This window comes from Danio rerio, chromosome 18, assembly GCF_052040795.2.
Source record: "Danio rerio strain M-AB ecotype USA chromosome 18, GRCz13ab, whole genome shotgun sequence".
NCBI classification, from domain to species: Eukaryota; Metazoa; Chordata; class Actinopteri; order Cypriniformes; family Danionidae; genus Danio; species Danio rerio.
Window position 1 is genome coordinate 47,990,305 of NC_141038.1, and position 18,694 is coordinate 48,008,998.

The 18,694-nt window shown below is 37.0% G+C and overlaps 2 protein-coding genes across 22 annotated transcripts in view; one reads left to right on the plus strand and one right to left on the minus strand.

The window, feature by feature from the left end:
* si:dkey-224e22.2 overlaps positions 1-18,694 on the plus strand; it is a 54,889-nt gene that overhangs the window by 18,913 nt on the left and 17,282 nt on the right. For 4 of the 15 annotated variants that reach the window (XM_087293559.1, XM_087293561.1, XM_087293564.1 and 1 more), the window contains exons 1-2: positions 14,750-14,795; positions 18,353-18,519. In XM_087293559.1, coding sequence (XP_087149685.1) covers positions 18,356-18,519 — 164 coding nt within the window. In that variant the 5' untranslated portion in view covers positions 14,750-14,795; positions 18,353-18,355. Of the gene's footprint in view, positions 1-10,071; positions 10,190-14,749; positions 14,796-16,411; positions 16,509-18,352; positions 18,520-18,694 lie in introns of those variants that run through there. The other 11 variants (XM_087293552.1, XM_087293553.1, XM_087293554.1 and 8 more) reach the window with 4 other exon arrangements.
* LOC137488337 (myelin-associated glycoprotein-like) lies at positions 723-15,522 on the minus strand. Of its 7 annotated transcripts, XM_087293603.1 has the most exons (10): positions 12,944-13,024; positions 12,653-12,736; positions 12,474-12,538; positions 8,945-10,303; positions 7,610-8,179; positions 4,060-4,719; positions 3,712-3,969; positions 1,525-1,615; positions 1,412-1,433; positions 723-1,272 (listed from the first exon to the last, which is right to left on the minus strand). In XM_087293603.1, exons 6-10 carry the CDS (start codon positions 4,412-4,414, stop codon positions 1,216-1,218), a joined length of 783 nt encoding a protein of 260 aa, XP_087149729.1. In that variant the 5' UTR covers positions 4,415-4,719; positions 7,610-8,179; positions 8,945-10,303; positions 12,474-12,538; positions 12,653-12,736; positions 12,944-13,024; the 3' UTR covers positions 723-1,215. The 7 variants fall into 7 exon arrangements, with proteins under 7 accessions (XP_087149729.1, XP_087149727.1, XP_087149728.1 ...); XM_087293601.1 differs by lacking the exons at positions 7,610-8,179; positions 12,944-13,024 and adding an exon at positions 15,436-15,522 and having other exon boundaries at positions 4,060-4,362; positions 9,956-10,303; XM_087293602.1 differs by lacking the exons at positions 7,610-8,179; positions 12,944-13,024 and adding an exon at positions 15,236-15,299 and having other exon boundaries at positions 4,060-4,362; positions 9,956-10,303.

Sequence of the window (18,694 nt, forward strand, 5' to 3'; positions counted from 1 at the left end):
CTCATAACAAATGTGTGAAGTTGCATGTCATATTTAACAAGCCGTTTACTGCTAATTTGATGTCTTTTTGCTCACATGGATAATTGAATATTAATCAGATGATGTCATTACGCTGCTGTGCCGTCAGCCAATCGTTGCATTGCTGATCATGATTTTGAGGATGGATAGATCTGTCCTTCACAACACACGCATTGATCTCTGATCAGTTTATCCAGATATTTTAATCTGATTCGCGAACCTATTTGAAGAACCAAATTAGCGAGAGATCAGTTATCAAGATTAAAAGATCCAAGATCTGCCAAATCATCTTAGATCATTTAAGCGAGGTACGAAGAACAGACCCCTGCTTTTAGTTGATCAATGGCATGGTCTATTTCAGTTCCTCAAAATAGCAACGGGTTAACAATGCTCCGTAACAGACCTCCTTTTAGACCAGAACACAAAGTCCACAAAGTGGCGAAAAATGGATTTGCTATTTAAATAATGTGGTGCAAACCATGAAAATTAGGGTTGCGCTGGCCTGAAAATTGCAACAAATCGTGTCAAACACGTCTTGCGCCTTATTGTGCCGGGTGTATGATAGGGCCTGGTATTCTAAATAATGATGACAGCTACTGGCAACCATAGTAGGAACAAAAAATATTATGGAAGTCAATGGTTGCTGCTTTCCAGCATTCTTCAAACTATCAGCTTTTGTGCTCAACATTAAAAACTCAAACAGGTTTGAAACCATCACTTTAATATTGATGAAAACGTAGGATTATTTACTGTGTTTTTTTAATGTCCTCACAAAAAGACAAAAGCGGTTCATTTTAATAGTAAATATGCACTATAAAAGATTTCAGAAAGCATTCTTAATCTTAAATTCTTTAACTGAGTGAATATACAGTAGCTGCATCCCAAATATGAAAACAGATGTATACAGTAGTTGAGTGTAGATGCAGGGTATACTAGAGAGTAGTTTGAAAAAAGATAGCAAGTTTACATACAGTAGATGTAGTTTTAAACACAATACAAGGAAGTGAACATATACTGATGCTTATTCATATTACTCACTACCGATAAACAGATAGCAGATTAATTGTTCAGTGGTGATTCATGAAAGGGTGAATGGTTCCAGTTCACGATTCAGTTTGCATAGATGTTTTTGTCATCCTGACTCATTTTGAATGTAAATTCAGGCTTAACGTTGTAGATCTCGTTGTTAGACTGAAGCTACTGGCTTTTCACTGTACTTGAATTGGCATAAATGTTCTCAACTTCGGTTGTTTCCTAAAATTGATTGATAAATCAGCTGTTAAGATGTACTTAACCGTTCTGAAAACAATATTACACAAACTATCTATCTGTCTGTCTGTCTGTCTGTCTGTCTGTCTTTAATTGAACAAAAAATTCCAGAAAAGGTACTTACATGTCTGTGTGGTGTTTTAGACCTGCTTATACCAAAAAAAGAAAATAATGTCATCTCAAATAATCTATAATATATATATATTTTTATCATTTAAATATCTAAAATGATCCTACCTTCTGTGAAATAAGAGAATTAAAAAAGGTGACAAAATAAGTACTAGTAACATTGATAACAGGATTGAGAGGAAGGTGGTGAAGGATATGCCTGCAAAACCAAAGAGAACAGAAAATATTACAGATTTTTGTGCTTGTTCAGAAACGCTGCATCAATATCGGATAATATGTACCTAACGTTTTCAGCTCCAGCTATTATATTTCATATATTTCACAGAATTAATTCTAGGAATTCTAGGAAAAATGTGCACTTTTACTCTCACTTTAGTACATTTTTAGTGCTGTATCTGTACTTTTACCCCACTACTTTCCATCAACCTGCAGTCACTACTTTATTATTTTTTTTGTCTATGGGGATTAGAAAAATCTGTCCTGTAATTCCCGTCCAATCCAATCACACATAGAAGGTAAATCGGCTCATAATGAACTACCTCAAGACATGGGCGATTTATAAATGCAGCAAACTGTTTGGAAGCATTAAAAGTGTTCAAGAAGATGTCCAAAATCTTTACATGCGTTGACACAGAGACTGTTTAGATGCATGTCACTGATGAGAAGATGACAGATGTTTACTGTATGGGGACCAAAATGGCCTTAAATACCCAGCAAGCACAAGACATCAACATGACGTCAGATTAACATTGTACCCCAATGTCGTGGGGATGTTGTATTTTGTTTGGTATTTACTATGATCTTCTATGTAAAGCTGCTTTGACACAATTTACATTGTAAAAGCGCTATACAAATAAAGGTGAATTAAATTGAAATGAAAATCGGGTTGACGTCAGAACTCAATGTCAGACCAACATCAATGTCCAACCGAAAACCAACCAAATATCAACGTCTAATGATGTCACAGCTTGAAGTTGTGTGAACGTTACCACTATGACGTCTATCAGACGTTGGATTTTGGTTGCCATACCTGATGAATAAATGTCAGTATTTGACGTCAATATGATGTTGGATTAAGATGTTGGCTCGGCGTTGGATTTTGCTCACTGTCTAACAACCTAAAATCGACCAAATATCAACGTCATTTAACGTTGTTAATAGACATCAAAACGTTATCCTTAGACACTGGCTAGACATTGAATTTTGGTCACCTGACATCACAACCTAAATCTAACCTAATATTGACGTCCTATGACATTGTGTGCCTGCTGGGCAATAACTACATGCACTACAGAATGTTACGTTTACACACATTCACAAATTACATGTAAACGCATCAGCTTTTCCCAGCGTAATACTCACTACTCATGAGTACTTTTAAAAGGACTACTTTTCACTCCTACTTTGGGTAATATTTACAACAGATACTTTTACTCTACTTGCGCTACATTTTTAGGCAAGTAATGGTACTTTTACTTGAGTATGATTTTTCAGTACTCTTTTCACCACTGATGTCCAGTCTTTGAGTTATTAAATCCTTCTTTTCAAACTGACATTTAAAAGAATAATTTATAGACTACAGCATATGCAAATGTGACAAACTCGTGGGAGTAACAACAACAGCAAAAGCATGTTTCTAAGTTGATCCAGAATTATGAAGACCTGTCATTAAACACTATTCAGAACAGGCCCAAAGCAATGGTGAAAAATATAAGTATATTTGCTGAAACTGTACAGACTAAAGCCTGGTTTATACGTCTGCGTCAGGTGACCGGCGTAACCCACGGCACAGGCAACGCGCGTGGCTGTGCATTTATACTTCTGCGCGCTGTCTCTGTTGGTCTACATTAACACTTCCGAAACGCTAGTTGGCAGTGGGGTGTAAATGTTCCTATGTGTCGAGTTTCTTCGCTGCTGTTTGGTTTTCCTGAACACTTCCTGGATGTACAAGTGGCTCAAACTCACTCATTTTGAGGCAGGAACCGGCGGACGTGCAACAACTTTAACTATGAGGTAAACACAAAACAAAACTTTCCATCCGGAGCTCCTTCACGATACTCCACACTTGTAAACAATCGCTCGCGCCATTCGCGCGGCTCTCGGTCCCGCCCAGACTCGTCAGCGCTACCAAGCCGACCAATCACAGAGCTTGCGCTACGCGTCGTTGCGACGTGTAGTTACATTTTTTGAGAGGTGCACGTCAGTGACGGCGATGGCCACGGCGAAGGGCTATGCGTCAGCGCCGTAGCATACGCCGGCGTTTGACGCAGAAGTATAAATCAAGCACAGACTGACCTTGAACATTAATCTGCAGGCTTGTGGAGTTCATTGCGCCCTGTAGATTCTGCGCCTCACAAATGTACTCTCCAGTTTTCTCCTGGGTCGCAATGAAGGAAAGCACATGTGAATCTCCCAGTTTTTCCTCAACACCTTCCCTCTTCATGAACCAGCTGTGATTTGCAGGAGGATTGGCTTTACTTTGACAGGTGAGGGTCAAATTATTACCAAGCCAGACCAAACCTGGAAGAGAGATGTGTGTTTCCTTTGGAGGATCTGTGGAGCGCAAAGAGAAAAAGGCAGTATTTTCAAAACCATTTCAAAGAAAGAGTATAGGTGTAAAACTGTTGGTTTAACAAATCTCACACTCCACACTGAGGATGACTTGTTTTGAGGCTTGTTTGTCTCCTCCGTCTACAGGATGAACGGAAACACAGTTCACTTTCAACTCATGATGCGTGAACGACGGGACAAACTCCCAAATGGCGAAACCACTCAGAGTCCCATCAGCTTTCAGCTGTATCCCCTGTGTTATGTTTCCACCAAATACAGGAGCCCATGTTACATTTGGAAGGAGGCTTGGACACGGAGCCGGAACAGTGCAGGTCAGACTGGCCACCTCTCCCTCTCTGATACCCGGCACAATCACATTTGGCTCAGGCAAGGAATCTATCAAGATATTGAGAGCAAAACTCAGCAATGCAGAGTTACACAGGTTCATGGGTATGCATATTTTGCTGATCCTGGAACATTGTCCCTGTCCAAAAATTTTATCCAAATCTGATCCTTAACCCTAAACCTAACCATATATAATGCATTTCTATATCAAAAGGAAATAAATCTTGGGAAAGTGCAACTAGACCAGGGGTGGGCAAACTCGGTCCTGGAGGGCTGGTGTCCTGCACAGTTTAGCTCCAACTCTAATAAAACACACCTGCTTATAGATTTTTAGTGATCTTGAAGACACTGATTAGCATGTTCAGGTATGTTTGATTAGTGTTGGAGCTAAATTGTGCAGGACACCAGCTCTCCAGGACCGAGTTTGCCCACCCTTGAACTTGACTGTTGTTAACACAGAATAAAGCCTGACAGGCTTATCTGCAGCGTGATCCAAAGTGGAGCACTGTGTAGACTGCTCTACTCTGGGAAAAAAAAAAACTGCCTGCATGTACTTAATCCTGCTTTTTACATGACTACATGCCATCTGAAATGTAAAAATTGGACACAAAATTGGTCTCAGCTGTAATAGTTGATAGAAATGAAAATGGCTAAATGGAGCATACACTAACCTATGTATTATTCAGTCACAAGATGGCGCCAAAAACAGTGGCAAGACAGACAAGTGTATATATATATATATATATATATATATATATATATATATATATATATATATATATGAATGTATTTACCGACAGTAAAGATGATTCAAAGTGCCCAAGCATGCACATTGAAGACATGGACATAACCATTCTACCCACACAGGCTCATTGTGTTTACGTATGACGCCGCCGACGACTTCTGTTTCTTTTGCGCTACCAGTTGAGCTTTTACCTCTGTATGGACGACTTTTCCGCTGTTACCAGTTTGTCCAGTGGATCGAAGCATACATCAGTGAACTTAAGACGCAGAGAGGAGTTGACCACAACGACGGGGTTCAATTCCAACAAAAAACAGTTCCGGAAAGCAGGTAAGACAAAAACAAAATGTAAAAAATAAAATAAACAAGTAAATAACAGGGTGAGACATGGTAAGATCTGAAAACTTGGTAAAAACCAGGCAACTGCAAGTACTTTTCTTTTTCTATCGTTTGGGTTTAGGAAAGGCGGTGGGTGGCTTTTACCGGTTGGTCATTCGGTCAGTCAGTCAGTCAGGCGACAGCGGCCTCTGGTGGATTTACGCGAGAAGAGCAGGTGTGAATGGCACTCGCAATTAAAGAACTGAAAAATCGTACACAGCAGCTTCTGGTGGATTGGCAAAAACAAAAACTGCAAAAAAAAGATTACCTCCTTGCACATATTTTGCGCTGTCCAGAAATGTAAGCAGGGGTGCGTATCTATAATAAGGCTGAGTGGATTCTACCTGCATTCATTCATAAAATCGAAATACTACAGGAAAGTATGATATAAAAAATGTATTGTGCATGCACATTACCACATGCATGTGTAACAGAGGCCAGCAAGTAAGTGCTGTGTAGGTAAACCTCACTCCTCTGACCTCTAAAGGTGCTGTAGTGACAGACGCTAGAGATCATGATCTTTAGCCTCCTTGTTAGAGCAAACAACTCCCATACGGAAGGTCGCCGGTTCGATCCCAGCCCGGAGCGGTTTGGGTGGTGTAGGACCGTTGGGGTTACACATGATGTTGACATGCATGCCATCACCGCGCTGCGGGCTGCAGCAAGGGATGTTTCAAACTGTCAACATAAACCATGTTGGTGATGTCATTCTAATCAAGGGCCAGAACACACCAAACTGATACCAAACAACTAGCACCATTGAAAACCAACTGTGTTGTTGCCTCACGTTGGATCTTGTCTGGACCCAAAAGCTGCACTTAAAAACTCCATCAGAAATGAGAGCCACATTCTGCTCCTGCGCAAGTGGATGTGTCTTTGCGTCCCGTGGGGTGCAGTTTCTGTTTTCTTGTTCTCCAAAGGGAATGAACGGAATGAACCATTTTGTTCAACAATGTAGAAAAAGGGGTAGCATGTTTTGTCAGCTGCAAATGTATATCAAAGGGAACTAGCATCTTAAATAAGGATGTAGAAAGCACTGTCAGCTTCAAATGCCTATTGTAATTAACTATTTGAAATGGTAGTTAATTTTAATTGTCATATGAAGCTGAAAAGACGCACTATCCCTGTTTCTTGAAGCTGAAACATGACCGATTGAGCTATCGGTAGCTCATTCTTAATAGAAAGCACAGAACACTGGCCCTAAGATATTTGAAATTTCTCAAAGTAAAATGTCTTTGGTGTCTGTTAAACCACTAACATAGGAAATGACTGCTGATGTGACTAACGTCACACAAAGCAACACTTTTTTTTTACATCTCATTTTCACAGTTCTTCTTCTCGCTCACCACAGAGGGATTGCATGTGCAAGTACGTATGATAATCTGATAATGGAAATATTTATTACAGTTTTTCGCAAATGGTAAAACACAAAAGGCAATCCTCTAAACCAAATGAACAGTTGTCTAAACACATTTACCAAATCTTGACACCATTTTCCAATATCATAAACACATTTCACATGAAGACACAATTCACAAAACACAATCCTCCGTTCTCATAAACTCTAAACACATTTTTCCTTGCTAAAACACAAGTTGCAAAAGAACTCTGCTCATATTTCTCAAATGAAAGCTCATGTGATGCAAAATGCTTGCCACTGTCAGCAATATTAGAACATAATGAACAAACCTGGCATCTTTCATTACACACAACAACTTAAAATTGAAAACACTTGTTGCTAATGTTGTGACCACTTAAAAGCAAGTTGAGAGTAAACGCAATAGATAAAGGCAAAGTCAGAGGAAGAGGAATTCGAGTCAGAGGAGGGGAAAAGAGCTGGCTATGGAAGAAGAGGAGCAGATCAATGAGTTCAAATCAGAGGAGGAAGAGGAGCAGGCCAACGAGGAAGAGAAGGAGGCCAACAAGGGAGAGGAGACGGTCCAGAAGGGAGAGCAAGACAACCTCGCACCATCATTTTGGACGAGATGAAAGCAACAGTCATTGACCATGTCATTCTCCATGGCATGACAATGGCTAAAGCAGGATCAAGAGCTTGTTCAAACCTGAGTAGGTTCAATGTGGCCTGGAAAAGTAGGCTATTGGTTTATAAGAGACAAAGTCATTGCTGATAATGTCAACTTTGAAAGCATTGATGATGTAAGCTTGGCCACAATAGACCAAGTTCTCCGGCTCCAAGAAATGCGAATGAAACGGGTCTATAGGGTTCCCTTTGAGCGCAACTCTGCGCAACACAAAGACCTACGTTACGAGTATGTGCAAGTACACATCCATATTCACAGTACAGTTAGTGGACATACTGTGTTGCTCAGTGGTCTACATTACTTCTGGACAATGCTGTGCTACCTGATTGACTTTTGTTCTGAACATCTGTGCACTTTCACATTTTCACAGAGGATATTACAGTTGGACGCGATGGCCAGACCTCATGAGTACCTCTTCTTGGATGAGACTGGCATACACCTGCAAAAAGAAGGCAAAGAGACCGTAACATCATTGGTCAAAGAGCCATCACTGAGGTTGTTGGCCAACGGGAGAGGGGGGTAATATTACTCTTTGTGCAGCCATAGGTTTGGAGAGGCTTGTCCACCGACATGCTGTCCTTGGGTCTTACAACTCCCAAAGTCTCCTCACTTTCCTAGAGGAGCTAAGAGACATCCTCCTGAACCGCCAACAGCACCATCCTGGGCCCGCACATCACATTTATGCGATAATTTGGGACATTAGCCCCTTTCACACATACAGACCTTTCCGGAAAATTGCCGGCAATTTTCCGGAAAGGTTGTATGTGTGAACAGGTCCTTTTTGAAAATACCGGTAAATTCGTTCTGGCTATTTTCCGGAAAGAGAAGTTGCAACATTACCGGCAATTTGTCGGAATGCTGCGCTGTGTGAATGCAGATGGAAGATTGCCGTAATAAGCGAGTGCACGTCTAGAACGTGCTGACGTGAGACGTCTGCTTTAGCCAATCACAACAGTCAGAGCATTTACGTCCGCGCGGTTTGTGAGGATAAAAGCCTTTGAATATTTTTCCAGACACATTTAGCTGCTAGAAGTTAGTCAGATCACGTTTATATGTTCTTCTTAATGCCAACTGTGTAAATAATCACCGATGAGATGCTTATGATAAGCCGTTGTTTGTTTACCTTCAAGCTTTGCGTGCGCCTATGAGCGCCTGCACTTGCACATATTATGAACATCTCGACATGCGAAAGTGATCCTGCGAAAGTTGTTCACAATATTGATCATCCACAGAGTTTGTAATTTAGTCAAATGTTTACAAATACAAGCGCAGCCGTTTAAAGCTCATTTGTGGTGAATGATGTCAGAATTTACCGGTATTTTGGAATGGATGTGTGAATGCTCTTTTCCAGAAAATTTCCGTAACGTCCTCGCCTGTGTGAACAGCGCTTTTTTGAATATACCGGTAAAGTCGTTCCGGAAATTTTCCAGAAATTTACCGGTATCACTGTGTGAAAGGGGCTAATGTCCACTTCTACAGAATAAATCAAATTAAACAGTGGTTTACCACCAACGGTAACCACTTTTTAAACATCTGTATGCCACCCTACTCTTCTTTCTTGAACCCTATAGAGCGGTTCTTCTCATCGTGGAGATTTATGACAGACAACCAAATACTAGGGAGAACCTCCCAAGGGCAATGGGGCTGGCCTGCGTTGACATACCAGTGAAGGCCTTTCAAGGTTAGGTTTGCCATTCCAGGGTCGTTTTTCCTGCAGTGCCTGGGAAAAGACAATATAGCCTGCGATGTGGATGAGGTGATGTGGCAGCTCAGCGACATGATACTGCACATTGATTGTGGTGTGAATAAAGTAAATAAAAAAACTTCACAACCTGATCATGTTTTCAAGAGTACTGTTGTGTGCAATAGATTCTGTTTTTGCATTGAGTTGTGTTACAGTAGTGTACCTGCAGTATTTTCTATAGATTTAAACTTTTCATATGTAACTCACAAATCTAAATGCCTAATCCTCTGCAGAGATCTAAAAAGATTTGTAACTGTGAAGTTTCTAAAACATGCATTGGCAGTAATGAAACAAAGAACCTTCTCACAAACTGAGCATTATGTTTTCAATTGTTTTGCTGTAGTGTGTAATTATGTGTATAGTGTTTGCATTTTTGAAAGCTTCGAGCTGCTCTTTTGGTGTGAAAGTTTGAGTTTTGAAGTGAGAAGGTGTGGTTGTGTTTATGTAGCTTTAGTAAAGGGTGTTGTGTTTAGACATAGGGGAACATGGAGGAAATGTTTGTGAAACGTGTTTTAGCATTTGAGAAAAACTGTAAATGCGACAATGACAGATGGCTTCTTCATGTTCCTTCTTGAATAGTTTAGTAACTTACTTTTTAAATTGCTGTATAGCCTAGCTTACTTTGTGCACAATCAAAACTTGGAACTTTTTAAAGATGTGATGCCACACATTTCAAAAACTGAGAAGTACTTGTTATAAATATCTTGGGCTGTTATTGAAGTATTTGCAGTCTCTTACCTGACACAGTTATCTTCACAGGTTTATTGTCAGTAAAAGTGTAATTTGTAGTTTGTATCCGGAAGAAGTAATGGTCTGAATGCTGCCCGGTGAGATTTCTCATGACAGAAGTGCAGTTTTTCTTCCTCAGGTCGCCGATCAACTCCATCTCAGGTTCTTTCTGACGATGTTCGCTGATGAAGTTATTTGTATCATAGTATTTCCACAGGGATCCTCGCCTCCATGATACAACTGGTGAGTTGTCCAGTACAGATTCACTTATAGTGGTCATCTGGCAGGGAATCAGGATGCAGGAGCCGCTGGTTGTGTTTAGGGTTTTAGGAATCAGTACAGACTGACACCATGCAGCTGAAATACAAATGAGCTACACTGAGAATATAGTTAAAGCCAAAATCAACAGTTCTATTGTGAAATTGCTGTTTAACAGAGAGATTTTTTTTCGACATATAGTTTTAATAATTAATTTCTAATAAATAATTTCTTTAATCTCTGCCATAATGACAGTACATAATGTTTTTCTAGCTTTGTCCCAAGATGCTAGTATTCAGCGAAAAGTGCAATTTAAAGGATTAACTAGGTTAATTAGGCTAACTAGGCATGATATGTTAATTAGGCAACTCAGTGGTCTGTTTTGTACTCAGTTCAAATATTTAAAACCTGCTTTTATTGCAGCCACAACTCTTCTAGAAGGAAAACAGAGCGTAGGTCTTAAACTCGATTCCTGAAAAGCTACAAGTCTGCACAGTTTTGCTTTAACCCTAATCAAACAGCAGATCCAACTAATCAAGGTGTTCAAGACTACTATAGACTGTTGACCAGGTGTGAGTTGGAGGTGGTTGAGGCTAAACTATGCAGATCTGCGGCCCTCCAGGAACTTTAGAATCCAGGAGTTTGAGACAATTGTATTAGAAAAAATACTGTGGAAATTTCCATGCTCCATGAAACATCAAATGCTTTTCTTGCTTTGAGTTTTTGGCTTGTTTCTAGTCCAAATATCTATAGATTCTTTAATTGGGAAGCATTTTCTGGACCAGCAAAAAAGATCCTCCTTTTATATGAGAAATTTCCTTTTGGCATATGATTATTTTGCTTACCCTATTGGCAGAATTTTTTGCTAGTTTTAAGACAAAATTCACTTAATTTTGGCGTATTATTTCTTAAAACAAGTCAATCTTTTTTGATAGTCTAGAAAATGCTTCTCGATTTAAGAATTTATAGATAATTGGACTAGAAACAAGTCAAGTCGCCTCACAGCAAGAAAGTGGCTGGTTTGGGTCTCAGCTGGGTCAGTTGTCATTTCTGTGTAGAGTTTGTATGTTCTCCTCATGTTGGTGTGGGTTTCCTCACAAGTCCAAAGATATGCACTGGTTAAACGGTGATATGAGAAATGATCATGCAGTGATAATAGATTAGGGCAGCCGCAAATGACATCTGATCACGAATAAATTAAAAATTTGCTAAACTGAGTCTGTTACATTTAGTCATTTAGCAGACGCTTTTATCCAAAGCGACTTACAAATGAGGACAAGGAAGCAATTTACACAACTATAAGAGCAACAATGAATAAGTGCTGTAGGCAAGTTTCAGGTATGTAAAGTGTAAGAAGCCAAAACATTAGTATTTTTATTTTTTTTGTATTAGAGTTAGCGGTGCAGCCAGAGAGGCAATTGCAGATTAGGAGGAAAGTGGAGACTAAATAGTTCAGTTTTTAGTCGTTTCTTGAAGACAGCGAGTGACTCTACTGTTTTGATGCATTCCACCAACTGGGCAGATTGAGCGTGAGAGTTTGGGAAAGTTATTTCTTCCCTCTTTGAGATGGAACCACGAGGCGACGTTCATTCACAGAACGCAAGTTTCTGGAGGGTTCATAAATCTGCAGAAGTGAGAGCAGATAAGAAGGAGCAAAGCCAGAAGTCGCTTTGTAAGCAAACATCAAAGCTTTAATTTGATGCGAGCAGCAACTGGCAGCCAGTGCAAATGGATGAGCAGCGGAGTGACATGTTACAAACCTTTTTAACCTGTGACCTAAATGATAGTTTTGAATTTATCAAAACACCCAAGTACTTGTACTCAGGTACAACTTGCAATCTTTCCCCTGATATACATCTGGTACTACACTTACCCTTATTTCTAACATACAATATAGTGTTATTACTATTTACTGTTTCTTAAACATGTGCAGTATGAATGTAAATGAAAAATGATACTTTTCTTTAGTTAAAAAAATAGGATTAGCCTGCAAAATGTATCTTTATAGCACAAAAAATATATTTACTCTGTTTCTCTGAAATGATTTATACAGAAGCATTTAATTAATTAATAGTATTTAAGGCAAATATATTGTAAATAAAGTTATGTAAAAATGAACAGTAATACTATTTCAGCAGATTAATCACATTAATTTGTAGTTAACTACACCCAAAAATTTTGGAATACTTTCATTCAAATTTAAAGCATTAAGTGTGACAAGCATTTTGAGGTTACTGTGAGTTCATTCTTAATAATAAAAAAGACCAACCTGATAAAATGGAGCAGAACACGAGAAAATCTGCAGAAAACATTTCTAGTTTCACCCGAGGTAACCTGTAAATTTAGAAATCATTGAGTTTAAAGTATTTCATTACGGTTTTGTTCTGACAATTGTAATGGTTTACAACTAAACAATTTGTTAATAATAGAAAGGAAATGAGAGTTTACCTAAAAGAGTTGTACAAGAGACTAAACCCAATCTCCTTTAACAAGCCTCGACTCTGAGGTGGAGTCACAGTGTGTCACCGGAAGCTGCCATTCACAATTAAAAACACTTTTAGTCACCGCTGATAAAAATTTATTTTAGCACTGATAGAGAATCGGAGAGATAATTAAACAAAAGATAGATATATGAGAAGAATTAAAAGCAAAAAGCACAAATAAAATGTTAATGAGCTGTCAGGAGGTGCAATAGACAGCAAGAGATATAATAAAGTTAATATAAATCAATGTACTTACATTGCGGCTACATATGTGATTATTTTAATGAACTTTATTTTAGTCTAAGATTTGCTCAGAGCTTGCACACAACCCTGTTGTGGTGTGAACAGCAAGATGGTGCAAACAGATACCACAGGATGCTGTTGGTCACAAACATAGTTGTGTTGTGTGACCATATACAGACACATATTAACCATTAATATCTGCCAATAAACAATCATTTAAAACACAAATGTTGCAATTATAATAACATCAGAGAAGAGGAAATGCAAACATGATTATTTATGAAGACAATAAGTTACCACACAAGACAAAAGTGCTTTTACATGACACTTTTTATCACATTAAAAAAATATTCTACAAAACACACAGTGGAATAACTGAAATAGTAAAAACCAAAATTAAGCGGCCTTTAGCCTATATATATGAATAAGATTAGTATTGCTTGCTTTGTGTGAAGGTGAAGATGACACATTCCCAAACAGAGTCGTCTTGAGAAAGAAGAAGTGAAATATTCATCAAGCTTAATTTAAGAAAAATGAGGTATGTGTTTTACACCACATGCCATAAATCATTTATATGAAGCTTGATGGATATTTCACTTCTACAAAATTTGCACACGCACAGAATTTAATATTTAAATGTTGGCTTAAATAGCTTGTGATATGCATATAGAGAAAGAGAGAGAGAGAGTTGTGTAAAAAACATTTTAAGGTCAATATTATTAGTTCCCTTAAGCAACCTTTTTTTTTTCCTCGATTGTCTACAGAACAAACCATCATTATGACTTTGTTATGCCTATTATGTTATGTAATTATGCCTAATTACCCTAACTTGCCTAATTAAGGCTTTTAATGTTATTTTAAACTGAATACTAGTATCTTGTAAAATATCTAGTAAATTTTATGTGGAGATAGATAGATAGATAGATAGATAGATAGATAGATAGATAGATAGATAGATAGATAGATAGATAGATAGATAGATAGATAGATAGATAGATAGATAGATAGATAGATGGATGGATGGATGGATGGATGGATGGATGGATGGATGGATAGATAGAAGAGCAATAACAAACTCGTAGCAGTGTTATATGGCTGTATATCAGCACTGGTGGCAGGCTGAGTGCCTAAGTGTCCCACCATTGCTGATATACAGCCATATCGCCCTGCTACAAGTGTGATATTGCATTGCAATTGGAAATATTTTACTGTAATTATTTATATATATATATATATATATATATATATATATATATATATATATATATATATATATATATATTATTTATTTATTTATTTATTTATTTATTTATTTATTTATTTATTTATTTTATTTTATTTATTTTTCTTTTGTAAACCTTGTGGTCCAGTTGTAATACTTTAGGATGTAGCTCATATATTGTGCATAAAGTGTGTTCAGAAATTAGCTGATTGGAGGAGCTTGGCCTGCATATGTTTGATGTGTGGACAGCATTAATGTATTATGCTCATTTCATATAAAAAATATGATAGTAAATACCATAGTGTTAGAACCACAGTGAAGTACTGTGTTGTCATATGTTGAATATGTTGTCATAATTCTATAGTTGCTGTATGGTAACACAACAACTAGTTCATGTAAAGAAATGACCCACCACTGTAGTTTTCTACAATTAGGTTACATAGATCACATGCTACACATTCATCTCATATCTTATTTTTCTGACCTCACACTCATTCAACACATAACACATTTCCGCTTTTGTGTCAGCAGATGTCGCTGACCAGCGCAAAAAAACAACTTCCTGTTTAAAGAGAAACGTCAACAGAGAACCATCTTATGTCAACACAAAGAGGAAAACTCCACTGGGCGAACCAAATCCAGGGTATTTCAGCTGATACATAAAAAGAAAGATTCATAAAGTATTTTTTTGTTATTATCGATATAAGTCTATGGTCTAAACCTACTTTTTAACGTTTGTTCTGTTATGCTAACTTTATGAATAGCTTTAGAAGCATTACGTTATCTTCTTTCCAAAAAAGTAATTTAAGATTTTGAGTGATCATTATATTCAGTGTTTCTTGTCAGATATTTTCCCTTCTGAAAAACAATAACAACGACAACAACAATATAAACCGTCACAGAAGTTCTCATTGTTTACACTACAAATACAAAATAAAAAAAAAACATAATCAACTGCTATTCAAAATAACCACTACGTAAATGGTTTCTAATGTTATTTTGTCAAGATTTATTGTTTTTTTACATGACTGAGATTAGCTTTAGAGTAACACATTCAGACTGTTTTCTTAACCATATACTCACAAAAATATGCTAATTCTAGACGGTAAAATCCTGTTAGCAGCTATTGACTATCAACATTGTTTACAGTCAATTAAATAGTGCTAATGCTGATTTCAAGTCATATTTGAATATTCGTTCTGAAATCACAAGTACTATGGTAAACAATATAGGGAGCATGTCAAAAGTAGTCACTGAATGAATGTGCGAATAATCATGTTTACCTTTTAACATGCCACAAATAGAAGCCAAAAATTACAGACCTCAAATGACCATTTACAGTTTCCATTAAAATCAATACAATTTCCAGTATTAAAAACATTATATTAACCGAAATATATTTAACCATTTATATTTAACCAAATTGAAACCATTATAAACTCTGTAATGGTTTCTATTATTTTATTTATTTTTGTTTCAGCAAAGTTGTGGCCTTTTTTTAAAATTACTTTTTCTTTTGTTTTACATCTTGATAGTTTTACCCTCCTCCTATGTGATACGGTTTTACACCACATGATGTCAGTATTTTGTAAATGCACCAACATTATTGTTTTCCCTTGAAGAGTGGATTATAATAATGAAATAACATTAAGTATTGAACACCTTACTGTGCATCCGGAAAGTGTTCATAGCGCCTCACTTTTTCCACATTTTTTATGTTACAGCCTTATTCCTAAATGGATTAAATTCATTTATTTCCTCAAAATTCTACACATTCAAATTCAAATTCAGTTGATTGGACCTGATTTGATAAGGCATACACCTGTCTATATAAGGTCCCAGGGTTGCATGTCAAAGCACAAACCAGGCATGAAGGCAAAGGAATTGTCTGAAGACAGGATTGTCTTGAGAAAAAAAAACATGATTTTTAGGTTTCTTATTTTTTAAAAGTTTGCAACAATTAAAAAAAAATCTTTGTTCACATTGTCATTATGGGGTATTGTGTGTAAAATTGAGGAAATAAAAGAATTTATTTAATTTTGGAATAAGGCTGTAACAAAAAATGTGGAAAAAGTGAAGCGCCATGAATACTTTCTGAATGCACTGTATGTTAATGGTTAATAATATAAATCTCTCTATGCCTGTAATTAGTCCTCTACTCTGAAGCTCCAACACGCAGCAGACTTTGTTTGCGTCTCAAAACAAAGCTGTCATTGTCCTCTTTGTATCAATGTTTTCTGGACATTGCTCCATTGATTTAGACTTTGGTCCAGCTGGTACAGCGAACAGAGCTTCAGTTAGTGCTCCTCTCTTATCTGCTGCCAATCTAATTGTGTTTGATTATTTTATATGTAAGGTAAGACTCATAATATATGATTTATAAATAAATGTCGTTTACGTATCGAAGCTATTTTGTAATTAGACTTGTTTGATTTAAATTTCTAATTGTTTGAATAACATTACTATTTGACCATTGTGAAGAAGCTTTTTTATAATTGTGGAGAGATAATATATAATTTTACATCTTATGAATATAAGAGTTCATTTTGACCTACGTAATAAGTACACCTTTATTATAATTATGATTATGAAATTATTATTTATTGTGGAGACTTCATCTTTGAAATAGGGTTGAGGTTTATTGATGAAATGTACTAAATGTTGAACTTGTCGTGTAACTCGGTATATTCACAACTACACATTTGACTCAGTTTAGTACATTTAAATGTGTTAACTCTGTGTGTTATTATATATTTCATCACAGTTAAATTTTTTAATCAGGTGCGTTACATGTAGCATGTACATGTAGTTTAGAGTATAAACAAATTTGATATTATTAAAAAAAGCATGTTTTAAAAAGATTCATTTAATGTTAGAATTTAAAACGGCATTAAAACAGTCTGAATATTTCTGTATATTGCATGATTTATGGGGATGTCCAAACTTGGTCCTGGAGAAAATGCAGATTTTAGCTCCAACTTGCCTCAACACATCTGCATGGATTTTTTTAGAAAGTTTTACATGTTCCATAGGTTCCAAGTTTTAGGAACAACAAATAATAACTTGACTTTTAGTTGATCATTTGATATCAGAAGTGGCTAATATGAAAGGGAAAGGCCTCTAGATTACACTTATTTTACCAAAATAAAATATGATCATGCCTTGATTTTTAATGATTTAATTAGGACAGTAAGGTCTGACTTTGCTTAGACAAAATTCTTGTCACTTAACAGAAATAATGTCCAATATACAATATAAAGTCTTGGTGCAGTGGCAAAATGAATATTGTGTATGACTCCCATGAGCTTGAAGGACAGCATCCATACTGTACATCTCTGCAATGACTCAAATCACTTATTAGTAAAGTCATCTGAAATGGCAAAGAAAGTGTTCTTGCAGGACTCCCAGAGTTTATCCAAATTCTTTAGATTCATCTTCAATGCCTCCATCTTACCTCATACATGCTCAATAATGTTCATTTCTGGTAACTGTGCTGGCCAATCCTGGAGCACGTTGAACTTCTTTGCTTTCAAAAACTTTGATGTGGAGGGAGCGCTATCCTGCTGAAGAATTTGCCCTCTCCTGTGGTTTGTAATGTAATGGGCATCACAAATGTCCTGGTACCGCAGGCTGTTGATATTGCCTTCCACTCTGCAGATCTCCCCATACTGAATGTAACCCCAAACCATGATTTTTCCTTCACCAAACTTGACTGATTTCTATGAGAATCTTTGGTCCATGCGGGTTCCAATCGGTCTTCTGCAGTATTTGTGATGATTGGAATGCAGGTCAACAGATGAACTGAAAAATCTACCTTCTGACACTTTTATAAATGATCAAGTAGATGTCAAGTTATTATGTGTTGCTCTTACAACTGGGATTGATGACAAGTCATTTGTCAGGTAGTGTATTTTTAAGAATGAAAGTACATCAATGCATATTCCATACAGTTAAGTGTGGGTCTTTTTCACCAGGGACTATAAATTTTAATAACTCTCTATGAACATTTAGGCCAGACAGCAGACATGAAAACTGTGCACATAGAAGGAAAAAGTCTAAAATTAAAATAAGATTAAGATAAAATGCAATGACAATAACAGTTCTAATCATAATTCTAATAGTAAGCGTAGATTGCACTAAATCTTGAGTGTGATAATAGTTTTTTTATGTTTTTTTTTTTTAATCTTGTGGCTTTTTTAGAGAATGTCAGAGAGGGAGGGACTGAGGGCAGACTCCACCCACTTCACTTTAGCAGGAGCTCCGTTTCGGATCTTGGGAGGCTCCATCCACTATTTTCGGGTGCCCAGGGCCCACTGGAGAGATCGGCTGCTGAAACTGAAGGCTTGTGGTCTCAACACTCTCACCACGTAAGATCATGACATGCGTTTAAAGCACAGATTTTGTTTCTCAAAATCTCCATATCATATAAAAGCATCATTATACAGCAAAGCCACCACAGAAACCGAATCTGAAGCAGCATAAATTTTGAAAAATGTTTATTTACATAAAGCCTTTACTGTAATTTCATAGCATCTTAACAGT